Below are 15,572 nucleotides of genomic sequence, written 5' to 3'. Positions count from 1 at the left end.
CTAACCCATGGTATAATAACCAGCTTCCAAGCTTGAGAACAGACACTTACCTAAGCCTTTCGAAGAGGAAAAGATAAGGAATGAAAGCAGAGATCCTGAGCAGCTCTTGAGGACAATGTACAACAAGTTAAGATACAACATGCTTAGAGTGAATGCTAAATCCCTGCTGTTCTAAGATTATTACTTACTTTGGAATTTCGGTCCTTTCACCTACATTTTTCTGCAGGATTTCATATAATGAGTATTGCCATTGTTATAAATAGAACTTTCGTATCAGGATGTCGTCGTCAGCATGTGTTTTATAAAACTATGGAACTGTGTGCTGAATCACTTGTTGAATATTGCCCTGAATAAGTTTTCTGAGAAAATGTACCCTCTTTGATAATTGGGGCTGGTTTTGATTCTGTTTGTGAATTCTGGCTCAGATACAGAGCAACATGTGTGCTGCAACATGTCCAGCTAACAGAGATGAGAGCAATAACCCAAAGCTAAACCTAGTAACAAAGGCTTAAGTTTTATTAAAATCCTGACATTCTACAACAGCTTCTGTCTTGGACAGTTCTCTGAGTTTGAGTTGAATCAAAGTTTTCTTTTTCAATCGTATATACACACAAGTCTTATAACACAATGTTTTTATCTAGTCAGATGGTAGTGAAGGAAATCCTGTGAAATCTTGAATGCAGATCAGTGTGTGTGTGTGTGACTGATTTTAACATGTAAAATTTGAACTGACTATTTTTTTCAATGAAGAAAGTATCCCTTTTGGTGCTAAAGACACTGTATGTCCAAGGCAAATCAGGTTAAAACAAGTCGTCTACAGTTGACTGTCATTTGGAAGTTGTTCTTTGAATAATTTTCTCTGGATCATGTGACTGATGAGATGAGGTTCACTGCTGGTTCAGGTAAATGCTAGGTAGTTCTGCTGTCCTACACACAAAGAGAATAGGTCTCCACTTTATCCTTCATCCCTTCAAAACGAAACCCAGAAGTGTCCTTTGCACACTAATTAGCCATATACCAAAGTCATTTTTCTCATGGAGACACAAAAGACAAAAGGATGCACTTGCTGTCAGCTATGCCAATGAAGACCTAATGAAATCTGGAGGTTCTGGAGTCCTAGATGGGGTCAGGACTTGGGCGAGCAGAAATGGATTTTCAGACACTTGGAAATTTTTTTGTTTCTGTTACTTCCCGAAGGTAAAACGTCTGTATTTTACTTGCCTTTCAAATTTGCCTGCTTGTGTCTGCTGGTTTCAATTCAGCTTTACAGCCTTCACTTTCTGCTTTCTCATGCAAGCTGTGTAGAATAAAAGATACCTTTGCTGTCCGTGGGATGGCACTATTTGAACACACTTCTTCCCTTCTGAGTGCTGCGGTTTAACTTTTGTCTTAACAAGCACAAACTTCTGGATATTTCCAGTACAAATATTGCAGGATAAAAGAAGGAAAACGTGAAAGCTTGTGGGGGAGCAGCCCAAGCAGCTGGTGCTGCAGAGGAAGGAACGGCCAACAGGAGAGCAGCACAGGGACGGGATTTCAACCGCACGCCAGCCCGGGGAAGCCAGAGCACCAGCAGCTCACGAATTGCAGATGGAGGGTGCCTGGGCTCCAATATTAATAGCATGCCAACACAAAAGGCTAAAAGAGTGAGAAACACACCAATAAGAAGATGAAGCACCAACAGATGAGTACAGATTGCAAATTGAGGAAGTCCATAAATCAGTGTGCCAACACATGTGCCCTAAAGCCCAAACAACCCAGCAGCAGAGGGAAGACAGACGGACAACAGTGTGCCAGCAGACAGGCAGAGATCCCATACGGCACAACAATGAGGGAAATGGAGCAGCAAGCTGGTGGCACATTTTTGGATCTTTAGCCAGAAGTGAAAAAAGCAAATGGCTGGAAGGGATCAGACTAGAAACATTCCAGCTTCGCCCACCCATCACCAACCCTCTTCTGAGTGTGGAGGGCAGGCTGGGCTCTACCCTTGCTGGTGACTAAAGGTGCTGGATTAGCAATTGCTGGAGAGTTCTCTCAGTCGCATGGGAAATGTCTGCTGGAGATAACCCTAAGCTATTGGAGGAACTGTGCTTACATGGCAAACACACGGCACACTCCCCACCCTCCTTAATCCTGCTAAGTGCACTTGCAATTTCCAGGCAAATAACTTTACTGCAGTGAGGAGGAAAGCTGCTCCACCTTCAGCAAAAGTGCAGTTCCTGAAGTCCAAAGGGCAAGGGCAGCACTCCTCAGAGAACGGAGAGCAGAACCGAGCACTAGCAACACTGGGACAGAGAGATGTACAGAAATAAAACATGGACCAAGAGGATAAAAGCCTCCTTGGAAATCCTTTATGCTTTGCTGTACATGCAGATCCAAGCAGCCATACTTTAGTTTCTCTCTCTCAAGGGTTTATGTGGAGTAATGTCAGCAATGTGGAGATTGGTTTGCAGGGAAAAGACAGGATTATTTATTGGTTTTGCTTCTCTACTGTGAGACTTCTTTTGTTGCAATCCTGCAGTGCAAAATTAGTGGGTTTATGACACAGAAAAACTGATGACAAGGTCCTTCAGTAAAGAACACGTGATGAGTCACTGCTTACCAGTGATACAGGAAGCAGCAGTTCCTGAGCATGTAAACTCCTGGCTGCTGGCAGGACGAGGACCGTGGTGGCACATGGCAGCTGCTTGTGCTGGGAGCAGAGTCCAGCACAGCAGAGAGCAGAGCCCTGGAGTGAGCTCCTGCATACAGCCCTACGAGCAACTGCAGGGGCAGGGTGACTCGTGCTGGCTTACACCCTGCAGCTGCCATCAAACCGTAACGCCCTAAAGGGAACAGCCAACAAGGCAGTGCCGGCTTATTTATCCACCAACCAGAGATGAACACTGGGCTGTGTAACTAAATTGCTACCACGAGCTGGGCTAACTCCCTCAAAGTCAGTTCAGCTACATCTCTGCTGTACCTTGCAGCCAGTTTGCGAAATGTGATGTAAAGGGCCCCAGGAGAACAGGCAGGAAGGTGGTGACATGGGACATGTGTTCTCCCTACCCAAAATCTTAAGTAATATTTCAGGGTCTTGCTAAAAGGTTGAATTAGCTGTAACCTCTTCCAGCTTTAATTGCTGTGTTCAGACAAGCAGAACAGGCAACCTCATCCTCCTGTATTCCAGTTTCCTTGCTGGGCAGAAAGATGGGTTTCATGTCAGCAAAGCAGCTGAGATCATCCCATTTTTGGGGCAGGGAGTACAGACCTGATTCCATCACAAGTTATTGTCATCTTCTGCCATTGCATCTGTGTGAGACCTGTTGACTACCCCTTCTGCAACTGGGAGGGATGAGCTCTCTGGCGCAAAGGACACTCCCAGCCCTCTGTGGTGACTGTCATTGTCATAATCATCATCTTCCTCTTTCTCATTCTTCTCCAGGTCTTGGTCACTGTCATCACCACCAGCTGCTGCATTTTCCTCAATCACTTCAACCCTCTCTCCAGCATCTGGATCCACATCAGTCTTAAACCACACAGCTTTGTAGCCATCATCTGCCACACGCCTGTCTGTCCTGAGGATAGACTTCACTTCTTTCTCATGTTCAGTTTCTTCTTCCACTTCTTCCCCTTTCTCTTCCTGGTCAAAGACGATGGTGGAAGCTGTAGAAGCCTTTGGCAGGCTATCGACTTCTTCTATGTGCGAAGAGGGCAAAGAAAGCACTGGTTGCTCTAGCACGTGTACCGTCGACTGGACACTGCTGTCTTCTGACATCGCATGCTGTTTGATGTTCACATATGGGGGTTCTTCTTGCTGGTAAGATTGGTTCTGGTAGTCCTCAGAGATTTCCTTGGAGAACTACAGGAGAATAGACACCTTTGTGATTGTAGTGCATGGAAAAGAAACAGGGAGGGAGGAAAGGGGTGGCTGAAGTGATTGACTCCCACTCAGAAAAGCTTCCGCTTGTTTTGCAGTGAGACATATTTGAAGCCTGGGAAAGCTATGGCTCCCTAGAACAGGGATTTTTTTTAACTGGCATTTTTTCTGGATTTTTTCAGATAAGCATCGGCATGTTTTCCAGGAGTGCTGGGCACCAGCAATGCATACCGATTTGTACCCATCCCTTCAAGGTGTTACTCTGGAGTGGGATTCCTTCCCTCGGGATGAAGGACTCTTGTTGTTCACCCGAGCTATGTGCTCTGGACTCGTGTGGCAGTCAGCGGAGTCGAGGCTGCTCACAGTCCCAGCCTAAGGCGCAGACCAACACCCGCTCAGAAGAATTACCCCCTAAACGTCAAAGTAACCAGGCTGCCGGGGTTCAGTGCAGACAACTATTTAAGCCCAGGCTTTAGGACAGAATATGAAAGGACCTTTCTCTCTATTAACTGTAAAGAGAGGATGAACAGCAGTTTATACCACAGACACCGGTTTTACAGAGACCACCTCTGGTATGTATCACATTCATCCATGGAGCTGTGGTCCTCTCCTTACCACGTCTGCTCCTTGTCTGCCACACATCTCCAGCCTCAGGGAGCAGAAAAGAACAACAGGAAGCAACACCAAAGCAATGCTGCTTTCGCAAACACTGTCTCAGGAGCGATTCATCACCTTTACACAAACGCTTGTAGTATTTGGACAGCCCATCCATACTTTAAAACCTCCTCAGATCCCACTTTCAAACTCTAGGAAATTTTTTTTAAGTGAGTCAGGTACAAACAAGGCACTTACCTTTTTACTTATCAGGTATTTGACTGGTTTTCCATACCATTTAAATATCATTAATCCAATGAAGACAAAGGCAATTAATAGCAGTGCTGCTAATATACCACCTAAGATGGCCATATTCCCAGCAGTGTACCTCTTGTCAGAGAGGGTTACAGCTACAAGAAAAACAAACCAGTGTTACAAAGCCTAAAAATGGCAGCTATGTCTTTAATGCAATGCTTCATTGTGGGAGAAGATCCAACCAGTTTTTGAAGAGCAAAGAAGCATCTAGTGCTGCAGAATGTAACAGTGACATATTTAATGTCACAGAAGGCCATTTGTTTGCCGTTCTGAAAGCAGAGGTTTGGGGTCGGTTTGTTTGCTTGTTTGCTTTTAAGGTGACCACTCACAGACTATGATAACTTCCAATAAGTTACATGAAGTGGAAATATCATCCATTTACAGGACAATGACTCTTACCCCATGAGTTCACTAAGCTCACGTACATGTGACCGTGTCAGGCCAGCAGATGTTACATGCAGTAAAGCTGGGCAGATCTTGTTCTTTCCCACCTCACTCATTTACACCAGCATGCAGAAATGAGGTATGTTTGTACATATGAGTGTGAAAACGCAAGTCTTCCTTTAATCTGAAACGCCACCTCTGATACCGATGAGCACGTTAAAATAGGAAATAAAAAAGCATAATAGGAAACAAAGCATTCAAAGGTCCCCACTTTCCTGCCCTTTTGTTGCTCTGCACCAGCCTTCTCAGGAGCAGCTTATGCTTTCAGCCACCGCTCAGCAGAATCACATTTGTACAGAGAATCACCATTATAGTGGAAAGACTAACTTCTCAGGGTTGATCAACTTTGCTTGTTGTTGTCATCAGTGGGACTCTTTATTTTGTAGTGTAAATCAGTTTCTTTATAGTTTAATGATTAATGAAACAGTTTTGTTCTCCTGCTGACCTCTTTATGACAATGGACTTCGAGTATTCCCTCTGCATTTGATTGCGCCCTCGGTTTATCATTAATACGTTCGTGTCAGTGGATTTTTGCTTCTTAATCATGTCTCCTAGGGAGCCACAGCCCACAGAGCTGACGTGAAACTCCCCACCCTTAACTCGTGTGCAGCACAGTGCCTGCGAGAGCTGGCTCGGCCTGCTGGGACCGGGCGAGCTGTGACAGCAGTGACAGGAACCAGAGGCCAATGTACAGTTACCACTTCCCAGAAGGAGAGTACAATAAAAACTACTCTGATTTCTCCCTAGATATCGGAACATTCAGTAAAGCGCTCTCCAACCGTGCACATGGAAGTGTAAGCTATTTTTACATAAAGCCAAATGACAGCTGGACGGTTATGTACGTAGCCTCATGTCTATCTTATTTATCATGGGTCATTTCTCCTGGAAAGACCTTAAAATCTGGGAGTATAAGAACTTGACCTGACCTGAGTAGAAAATGCCTTGGCTTATGAGGAAGCCTGGTTTTGTGGGGGTGTGCCAACTCCTGTCTGCTCTGATTAACAAATGAAATAATGTTGTAGTTTTCTCTGGTTTTGGCTAAAAATGAGCAATGATGTACCAAGGTGTCAGGGCAACCCTCCTTTGCCATGCTAAGACATCCTGAGTTATTTCTGACCCACCAAACAGCATGAAACAACCCCAGGGTTAGCTTTGGAATAACAAGAAAAGACACCACAATACACAGCACAACTTAAAGTCTCAGGAGTCTCTTTGAGCCATGTGGTGACCACATCATAAGGATGTTATGGCCACCGTAGGTATGGGGTTGGCCTCAGCCCAGGGCCACAGACCTCAGTGGGTGACCTGGCTTTGCCAGCTTGCCCACAGAAGTGGAGAGGGCTCCCCAGTCGTCTCCACAAACCAGAAAATAAAGAAACATGCAGCCTACCTGTGGCAAGGATGACCTCCACCACTATCACAGTGCTTCCCTCCTGCAGGCTCACCGTATCTTTTCCAACAGCCTATGTGAACATGGGGAAAAAAAAAACTCAAAAAAAGAGCTTAGGGACTTCCTAGATCTCCATCTCTCTCAAGGTATGTGGTGGACACTTTGTGGACAAAGTACCTTGTCCATATCCTCACAACATCTCTGGTCATAGAGGAGGAAGAGCTCTGAATAGTCCCTGTCCTGCACCAGAACCAGGTACATCATTTGCGTGCAGCTTTCCAGCACTGCTGTACACAGATAACTAGATAGTGTGGGGCAGGCAGATGGACAAGGAGAACATCCAGCTTCTTAGAAAGTCTAACGTTACTAACTGCTTCTTTTGACCTGAGCAAAAAAGGTACTGGATTTATCAAAGGATTTCCAAGTGTGGGGCTGTAGCCTTCCGAGCTGGGTGCAGGCCAGCAGCCATACCCTGCCCTACCCACACAACCTCCTACCCACTTGCTCACCCTGCTTATTTTGTTAATCAGAATCAGAGTGTGGGAGGGGGGCTCCTAAACTCTGCCGAGTTGACTTTTTGCTTGTCTCTAATGATATTTTTCACAGAAATGGAGGAAGAATTTTACAGCTAGCCTGTATCATACAGAGGAAATTTGCTCTCACTTCATCTCCCTCCATCCCCATACATTTATGATACAAATGGTTGGGGCAAGGACTGTCATTATATCCATTACCTAATGGGATTCCACCTTTGGTGCCTCTCTCCTAGAACCTACCCATTCCTTCCACAGCCCTGGCACAATAATGAAGAAAGCCGCCCTACCTCGATGGTTACAGTTCCTGGTGACGGTAGCATCACATTTGTCAGGATGAACCCATCTTTGGTTGCGATGAAATCTGTGCTGTTTTTTATGTAGTACTCTATGTTTGGGTTGATTTTCTGCAAAGCCAGAAGATTGAATGATTAAACCACACTGTGTTTTGCATGCATCTTTGTGACAACCCATTGGCAGAACTTGTCAAATGCACCTGAAGCATGAGCAGGTGAATAGTGCAATAAATAAACAAATCTGGACTGGGGAGGTGAGAAGGGCTGAACTCAAGTGGGTTCACCCTGTTGCTCAGAGTTCAAGAATGTATCCTAAAGGTGTTGCCTCCAGAAAAACCCCAAGTCTTACCAAGCTTGTATTGGTATCTTTAGTATTTGCCCAAGCAAAACACACTTACACAAAGGACCTTGTAAATTTGATCAGTTCTGCCTCTAACATAGTGCCAAAGGGCAATGTACATGGAGAATAATACTTGTGCTGAAGTCTGCGCCATTTTTTCCTTTGTGTGTAAGCTCTCATTCCCCTGCAAGGTCCCCAGTCTTGTTATGGAAGCCTTGGCACCAATAAAACTAGCACTTTTTTCTTTACTTAATAGGGTGGGATGGGAATGGCTGGTCAGTCAACCTCTTCCCCTTTCCATCTCCCAGTACGCTGTTCAAGAACGGCTCTCCCAAAACGATCCGTTGCTTTGGACTGGCTCCTCGCCCCAGGCCAGCCCCCAAACACCTTTCCTTGACCTGGCAGAGAGAAGAGACCTCCGCCTGGGATCCTGCCACCCCAAACTCCTCAAGGAGACACGTCACCTGTCCCTAATTCAGATCTGGACCTGTTCACAGTATTTACTAACCCTGGGCTTCACCCAGCATGCAGTGGATCAGCCGCCTACACAGAACTGAGTGAGACTGGCTGTTGGGAGAGAAGGGTTCAGCAGCTTCTCCACATCACATCATACCATAAGCGGTTCTGATCTATGCGGAATTTCCATAGAAATATAATACAGGACAACGGAGGAAAATGTGTTTGCTTCTCCCCACCTCCCCTTCCTCATATTTTCTGATCCTGCTTTACGCCTGAAGCGGTGAGAAAGAACACAGTGCATTTTCAGTTTCTTACATCTGGGAAATCTTCATCCATTGCTGTTATCATCAGGGGGCGTGAAGGATCACCAGCTTGGAAGACAAAGCTTCTCGGGGCCAGACCAACAGACACTGTTCCATAGTAGATCCTGCTCTCGAAGTATGGTGGATACTCACTTTTATTGATGACCTTAATCTCCACAGTGGCTATGGAGTATTTCTGTATGTTGTTGACCTGTGTGGCCTAGCGAGAAAAAGAGAGAGAGACACATAAAAGCATAGGCCCTTCCAAAAGAAAGGGTGTAACAGAGTTAGCTTTAATTATTAATATAATTAATCAAACATCATTTCAAGACTGCTGCTTCCTAGGAAGCCAGCTGTGCTGGATTGGTGTCTGCAATGCCATCAGACTTACCATGACTTGCAACAGGTACGAATCTGGGGCAGTTGCTGCTTTGTTCATCGTTAGGTTCCCTGTGTCTGCATTCACTGAGAATACGTTGTCTGTATCCCCTAAAGAAAATGGAAAGACTATTCAGTCATCAGATACCTTCATAAAGTCACCCAGAGCTCATTGACTCACTTTTTCACATACTGGTGACAATATCCAGGGCATAATGCTTCCAATGCTGCTTGTTCTTGCCTGTATGCTTGCTGCAAGGGCTGGGAGTGCTGGCCAGGGACTCAGAGGGACTCAAGAGAAGAAAAGCATCCAGAAGATGTGTGTGAACCCAGCTACGTGAGGTAGGACAGAAAGCTTTGCATTTCCAGTACCTAGGCCCAGATATAACCAGCCTGAATTCTGCTAAATGCCTGGGGACTCTGGTGCAGTTTGAGGACTGAAGGTGTCCACTTCCCTAACCTGAACCCAAAACCTAACTGAGCTCCAACTGCACTTCAGGAGAGACAAGGGAAGGATTATTCCTATTTTAAAGGCAAGAAACCAATCTACAAACAAAAGCTGGGTGGGAATGTGCCTCAAATAGCTCTAGGCATCTAAAGGGAAGACATTTCTACCTGAGCTCGTTACCTATATCGTGAGGAGAAATTGGCATCTCAGTGCGTGATTTATGCAACTTGCTGTGAACATCGGCCTCAACGTGAGCTGCGTTCGACTCTGAAATGCTTATTTCTCTCTACTGACTACAAAAGGATCCTGGACACAGAAACCTTCTTGTATTGATGCAAGGGTAGAAATCAGCTTCCTACATCTCTAATCTGTTTCAATCATAAAAACATCTATGTTGGACATACGTTAAAATAAAGCAAAAATGTGTATTCTCTTCCTTGCTCTGAGACGCTGTGGGCTGTATTTAGACAAGGACTCCTCAGTCTGCGGTTCCTTATGGACTGTGGGGTAGGGAGGCCACACTACATCCAAAATACTGGTGGAATTTAAGAAAACCTTCAAGTGAAATAAATGGCCCAGTCAAGGGTTGGGCAATCAGTTGACTGTATTCAAGTAAACTTTTCGAAATTCAGACTAAACCAGGGCGGATTACACAGTGGCGATGTGCTGGCGAATAAAAACATCATTCTTGGCAATGTATGAAAATTATGCTGATGATGTGGGAATTTTAGGTTCAGCTCAAAGACTGCATGAAAGTGCTGTGGCCAGACTGGGCAAAATCAAGTCTAAAAGCTTAAAGATAAAACATATCTCATCTCTCAGAAAAGCCAAAGTCCTTGGGAAACAGTTTTCATGGAGGTTGGTTAATTTTTTTTTCTTTTTCTTTCTGTACAGTCTGTTTCTTCCACTTAATCCTCCAGGTTCTGTGGCCCTAGTTATGTTGCTGTGGCAGAAACAGAAGGGCAAATCCGCCGGCCCTCAACTCTCAAGCGCTGTTGAGGATATATCTCCTCTGGGCAGGTGATGCAGAGGACATGAGCAATGCCGTTTGTGGAAGGTGACAACTTCTACTCACCACCAACAATCCTGTACACAATCTTTTCATTTAAAGTGTAGTCAGGATCAATAGCGTAGATAGGCCCTGGCTCTAGTTTGAGTGGTTCCGTCTGCAAGAACAAAGCAAATCATTACATACCACACTACAGGACCAAATTACCACTTACAGCATCTGGGTATAGTCTGCGAATAGCATCAAGGGTACTGTTTGGTCATGCTTGCTTACCGACAGCTCGGAGATATTGACTCTCCCGGTATAGGGGCTGCTGATGCAAATGCGTTTGTCCGTGTCAATGAAGGTACAGGGTAGGAACCAGGGTGGTTTGGTGTCAGTTTGTTCAATAAATATATTTATTGTTGCGGTAGCTGTGTTGGTGGTGTCACTGCTGCCCACAGGCCTGTCCTGTACCCAACGGCAAAGCATACTCATGAGATGCAAGTTCTATTGCCAAAAGAAGAACCCATGTGCAAAAGCCAGTGGCCCAAGGTCTTTTAGCTGTTGTAACTCCGTTCTGTCTAAGGCTTAGCAGTTTATGTGAGATTAGCTAAAGCAGTGACCTCTCTGTTTCTGCTGGCAAAGGTGGACTGAACACAGATCTGTCACGGTGTATTTATGGAGGGTGAGAGACTGCTCCGAATTCACCACCCTCAGTATCCACCCTCCCTCCTGCCATCCCAGAAGTCTCCTATTCAGAATTACCCTTCAGGTAAGAGAGACTGGAGCAAACAAGATATCTGGTTCCTTCTAAAGAACTTACCCTTGCATACAAGACCAACGTTGTAAAGTTAAATTTCTCATAGTCCAATGCTTTTTGTAAATAAATTTCTGGGTTATTAACTCCTTTTATGGCAAAATAACCATCTGTGCCCTGGAAGGGGAAAAGGAAAAAGCCCGTTAGCAGACTCAATCACAGACATGTTCGAAATACTGCTCATTGCTACGTTCAAGCAAATCCCCGAAGAGCAAGTAAACTAAGGCACTAAAGTGGGACTTGAGGAAAGCGGAATCTGCCTTTGGCTTTGCCAAAGACCTTCTCTGTGATCTTCGGCAGCTCACGTTATCTCCACTCTCCATGGGCACTGTTGGCAAACATGACAAGAACTCCTTGCCCTATTTGACTCAGCGCAATTCGAACCCTGTGTGGGACAAAGGTCTCTCCTGATACATTTACAGACCATCCCAACAAGACGTACCTGGATCATATGGCTTAGAATATCCTAGATGAAAGTTTAACCTGTATAGCGTAATAAAAGCGTGAACAGTAAAAGAATTCAATGCCTGCAATGTCGATTGCTCTGTTCTGCTAACCAAACCAACATTTGTGTTTTGCAAAAGATGTGCCTCTTCTAGAACCCGTCAGAGAACCAAAGGCAATGCAGTGACCTTAGCCTGGAAGTTGGTAAATTAAACACAAAGACTTCTCCAGAGCTACCATTTTTCCCCCAAATAAAGACACTCACCGGCACTATTGTTGTGAGCTCATAAAAGATGGTGTCCAGGTCACCATCGCTAGCACTTAAATCTTCAAGGGGTACAATGGTTGCATTCACTTTTGTATCCTGAAACAAAGTTACTATGGTTATTCTCTCTGTGAAATGGGCTGAAGACTTCTCCTTGCCAACCCTTCCCTCGTCCCACAGCACCGGGTGACCCCGCGCCCTCTTCACTTCCATAAATACTTACTTCAGGAACAACTTCGGTGAGATTCGTTCGCTTAAACACCGGGCTGTTATCATTCACATTGACAATGGTCACAATAATTTCCAAAGAATCGCTCTGCAGAAAGGGTGAAGTGAGAGAATCAAAGATAAAAACCAGACCATTAGGGGGTGATCCTGATCTGCAGAGGGAGCAGAGGGGACGGTGGATGTGGCTGTGGTTTGCAGCCAGCCCACAGGGTGGGTGGGTTGGGTTTGTTCCCACACGCTCCCGTTCCCAGAGCCTCGGGCACTCTGACGGTGAGGGGAGCGTGTATGTCCGCAAAGAAAAGGACAGCCCTTCATCTCCCGGTCTGGGCACTAGGAAAGCAGAGGGAAGTACGCGCTGCCCTCCGGTCCCCTGGGCCAGGGCTGTGTCTGCAGGAGCGCTCACCTGCCCAGCAGCGCTCTGACACGTCAGGAACACCAGCAGCAAGGTGTCTTCCTGTATGTGAAAACAAAAAACCAGCCATTGTAGAAGCAAGACACAATGTACTAACTCTTTCTAAAATATATGAAACAAATACATGCATTGCTGAATCAGAAACACTGCTAGGCCTTATCTTGTTTTGAGGAATATCTAAGCTTTCTTTCGTTTACAGCCATCCATGAGCGCTGGAATCTTGTTTCTGATGGAGTCAAAGCACACTGATCTTTCAGCTTCTCTCCCTGTGATTCCTGTAACATTGGCAGAGCTAACTGGCCATTTTCTTGGACTTTAGGTGATTTCAAAGACATTTCTTTTCAAATGGAATGAAACAGAAATGTACCATGCAGCAAGTACAGTGTTACCTTCAGGGTGTTAACTCTGTTGTTCTTTGCTCAAATAAATGTGGGTTTTTACATTAGGGAAAGGCAGCTTAAGGATGCTTGTGGCTGTGTGCAGAGTGCTGCAAGAAAGTAAAATAATTTAGCAGCAACCTCACTGAACACACTGGCCTTTTATAATGCCTTCGTGCTTCACACATCACCGTACCGCTCAGAGCTGTGCTTTCTACAAGCAAACAGGGATCATTTTACATGAGTCCTGGAGAGCTCTGATCACTACAGTTGTCACATTTTCAGTTTTAAAACCTTCACTTGCTTTAATTCGTACAGAAGCACTGAAGGCAGGTGGCAGCAGGCGCACCACGCAGCCCCCTCCTCCCTAAGCTCTGCTTTGAAAGGGCTGGACTCCAGCAGCAAACTCCAACCCAACTGGAATAGGTTTCATTTTCAAAGTTATTTCTGAAACCCTTTAGAAGCAGATTATGAATCCCTGGAAGTCGAGGACACCAGGTTGAAACTCATTGCATCCCAGCACTACTCTTCTCATCCTTACAGAAAAAACAATCCCTGGGTAAGTTTTTGTTAATGTAGTTATGCCAATAAACTCCCTAATGAAAACAGAATCACAGCTCTATCCATATGCTAACGCCTGTGTAGATTACTGAGGCTCCTTGCCCACTAATCTGCATTTATACACCTACCATTACCTATTTGGATTTTGCAAGTGTTATTTTTATGTTATAAATGCATGGATACAATTAATGCCTCCTAACACATACTTATAGACAAGTATGGCAGGGGACACTTAAATCTCCAGCAAGCTTTTCCTCTCGCCGCACAGGAAAGGCGGCAGGGACTCTTTCTCTACGCCGTGTCTGTTAGACGCTCCCGGCTCACCTCATAGTCCACGCTTTGGCTCAGCTGCAGCTCAGACCCCTGTAGAGTGAAAAAACTGGCGTCGGGAGAAGTAGGATCAATCATCACAGTGAAGCCTGGTTCCACATGGATAGTGGTCACCACGTAGCCAGGAGGGTTATTTTCATCAACAGATGGTCTGTCATTGGCAACAGAACATCCTGGAAAACACACAAATGAGAATATTGCCCAGGGATTCACATTGTGACAGCGTTGGGTAAAACGCGCGACCTAAGACTTCTCTGGTTACCACTGCAGAGACGGTTGTTGAACAAAGCCGCCTCAGAATAAGAGTGCAAACATCTCCCATCTGTGATGGTGCAACGTGCTGCCATGGAGGTTATTCCTCTGTGGCCGCAGCCCTCCCGCAGGAGCTCACCTTGCTGCTGTGCTGAGACCCGCGTTACGAAGGGCAGCAGAAAGAGCACAAAACTGACGAGCCAGCGAGAAACAGCCATGGTGTTTGAAAAAAATCCCCGTTTCTGATTAAGCTGATCCTCTTCTCTCTGTTCGTCCCCTGCCGTCTTCTGTGTTCACTGCTTCACGAAGGCAAGAACCACTGGCTGGCTGGAGGGGACTGCTGCAGTTCAACCTTTGCCCCTTCGTCTCATTGGATGACTTATTGAAAGGTATTTACCAGTCATGGAACACGATAACGCATAAATTCCTCTTTCTACTTCGTCCCTGTGTCTTTTCCTATCCTAAACTCTCTGCAGCAACAAGGATATACTTGAAACATTTCAGCATTCCGAGCTAAGTCCCCTGAGATGAGCATGGAGGAGGACAAGGGCTGGCTCTTGGGAAGCCTCTCCCGTGGGGAGGAAGTGGGCAAATTTGTGTTTCCGATGTACCAGAGATAGGGTCTGTTTTGGTCAGGCTGTTTCCTGGAAAAAGTCTTAATGATGCCACTGTGCCCCTTATCCTTTGTTTGGTTTGGTCAGGCTTTTTCTGCATGGCCCACATTCCCTTTTAGAACAGGGTTTGCTCTCCAGCCCATGACTTAGCTCCTCTCTTCTAGCTGCAATCTGTCCGTTTACTCCTGGGAAACACAGTAAAAAAACCAAAAAGCCAGCTCTCAAATGTCTTACCGTCATTTCTGGAAAAGGCAAAGGCTGCAGTGAAGACAAAGCCACTGTGGCTGCTCTTTCGTTAGGGTGGTAAAGGAAGGAACCAGCCCCTGCAGGAGTCCTTGAGCCGAGATCATCAGTTACATTTCTGAGAAAATCTTGTTATTCCCAGGCACCCTGTGGCTCCCTGCGCGGACCCTCACACAGCAGCTTCGTGGGGACAATGCACATCCCCTTCTACCAGCTGCCAGCCCTTTGTAGGGATGCTCCCCAGAATCTCCATCCAGCCTCCAATTATTTCCATCTCAGCAGCTCCCCAAAGCCCCAGTGACATGCTGTTCTGCTGCCTTGTGTCTTGTCCTGGCTTTTTCTGAGGAAATTTTTCCAAGCCAAATATCGCGTAGCAATGTGCTCAGCCACTCGTGCAAAGAAACACCATTGTCTTCAACTTGCCTGTCGTGTAGGAGGGGAAAAGGAAGAGCTGCTCTCCCTGCTCCTTTTAAAAGGCCAACTGATTTCAGAAAGCTCTCAGGTGCTGCATGTTGGCCAGGTGGCCATTAGTGGCCTGACAAAATACCGGCTGTCAACACTCCTTCCAAAACTCCTCCAAGAGCTCTTTTTCCTAGCAGAGATTTCTTATGCACCAAAATAAACAAATTCCAAGGTCTGTCAGAACAGCATTTCAGCATCACAGTAAGGGAACGGGCGCT

General features: G+C 45.7%; 1 protein-coding gene across 1 annotated transcript; it reads right to left on the bottom strand.

Moving 5' to 3' along the window:
• Positions 1-559: 559 nt before the first annotated feature.
• Positions 560-14,253, bottom strand: CDHR5 (cadherin related family member 5; the record flags this gene model as incomplete). Its single annotated transcript, XM_082059258.1, has 14 exons — positions 560-3,841; positions 4,712-4,863; positions 6,603-6,675; positions 7,426-7,542; positions 8,546-8,752; positions 8,924-9,021; positions 10,434-10,524; positions 10,641-10,817; positions 11,173-11,283; positions 11,876-11,974; positions 12,099-12,191; positions 12,507-12,557; positions 13,778-13,956; positions 14,175-14,253. 14 exons carry the CDS (start codon positions 14,251-14,253, stop codon positions 3,260-3,262), a joined length of 2,109 nt encoding a protein of 702 aa, XP_081915384.1. The 3' UTR covers positions 560-3,259.
• Positions 14,254-15,572: the final 1,319 nt, after the last annotated feature.

Source organism: Streptopelia decaocto (assembly GCF_964273445.1).
Source record: "Streptopelia decaocto genome assembly, chromosome: 7".
NCBI lineage: Eukaryota > Metazoa > Chordata > Aves > Columbiformes > Columbidae > Streptopelia > Streptopelia decaocto.
Note: the sequence above shows the minus strand (reverse complement) of the source record. Positions and strands in the feature narration are given on the sequence as shown.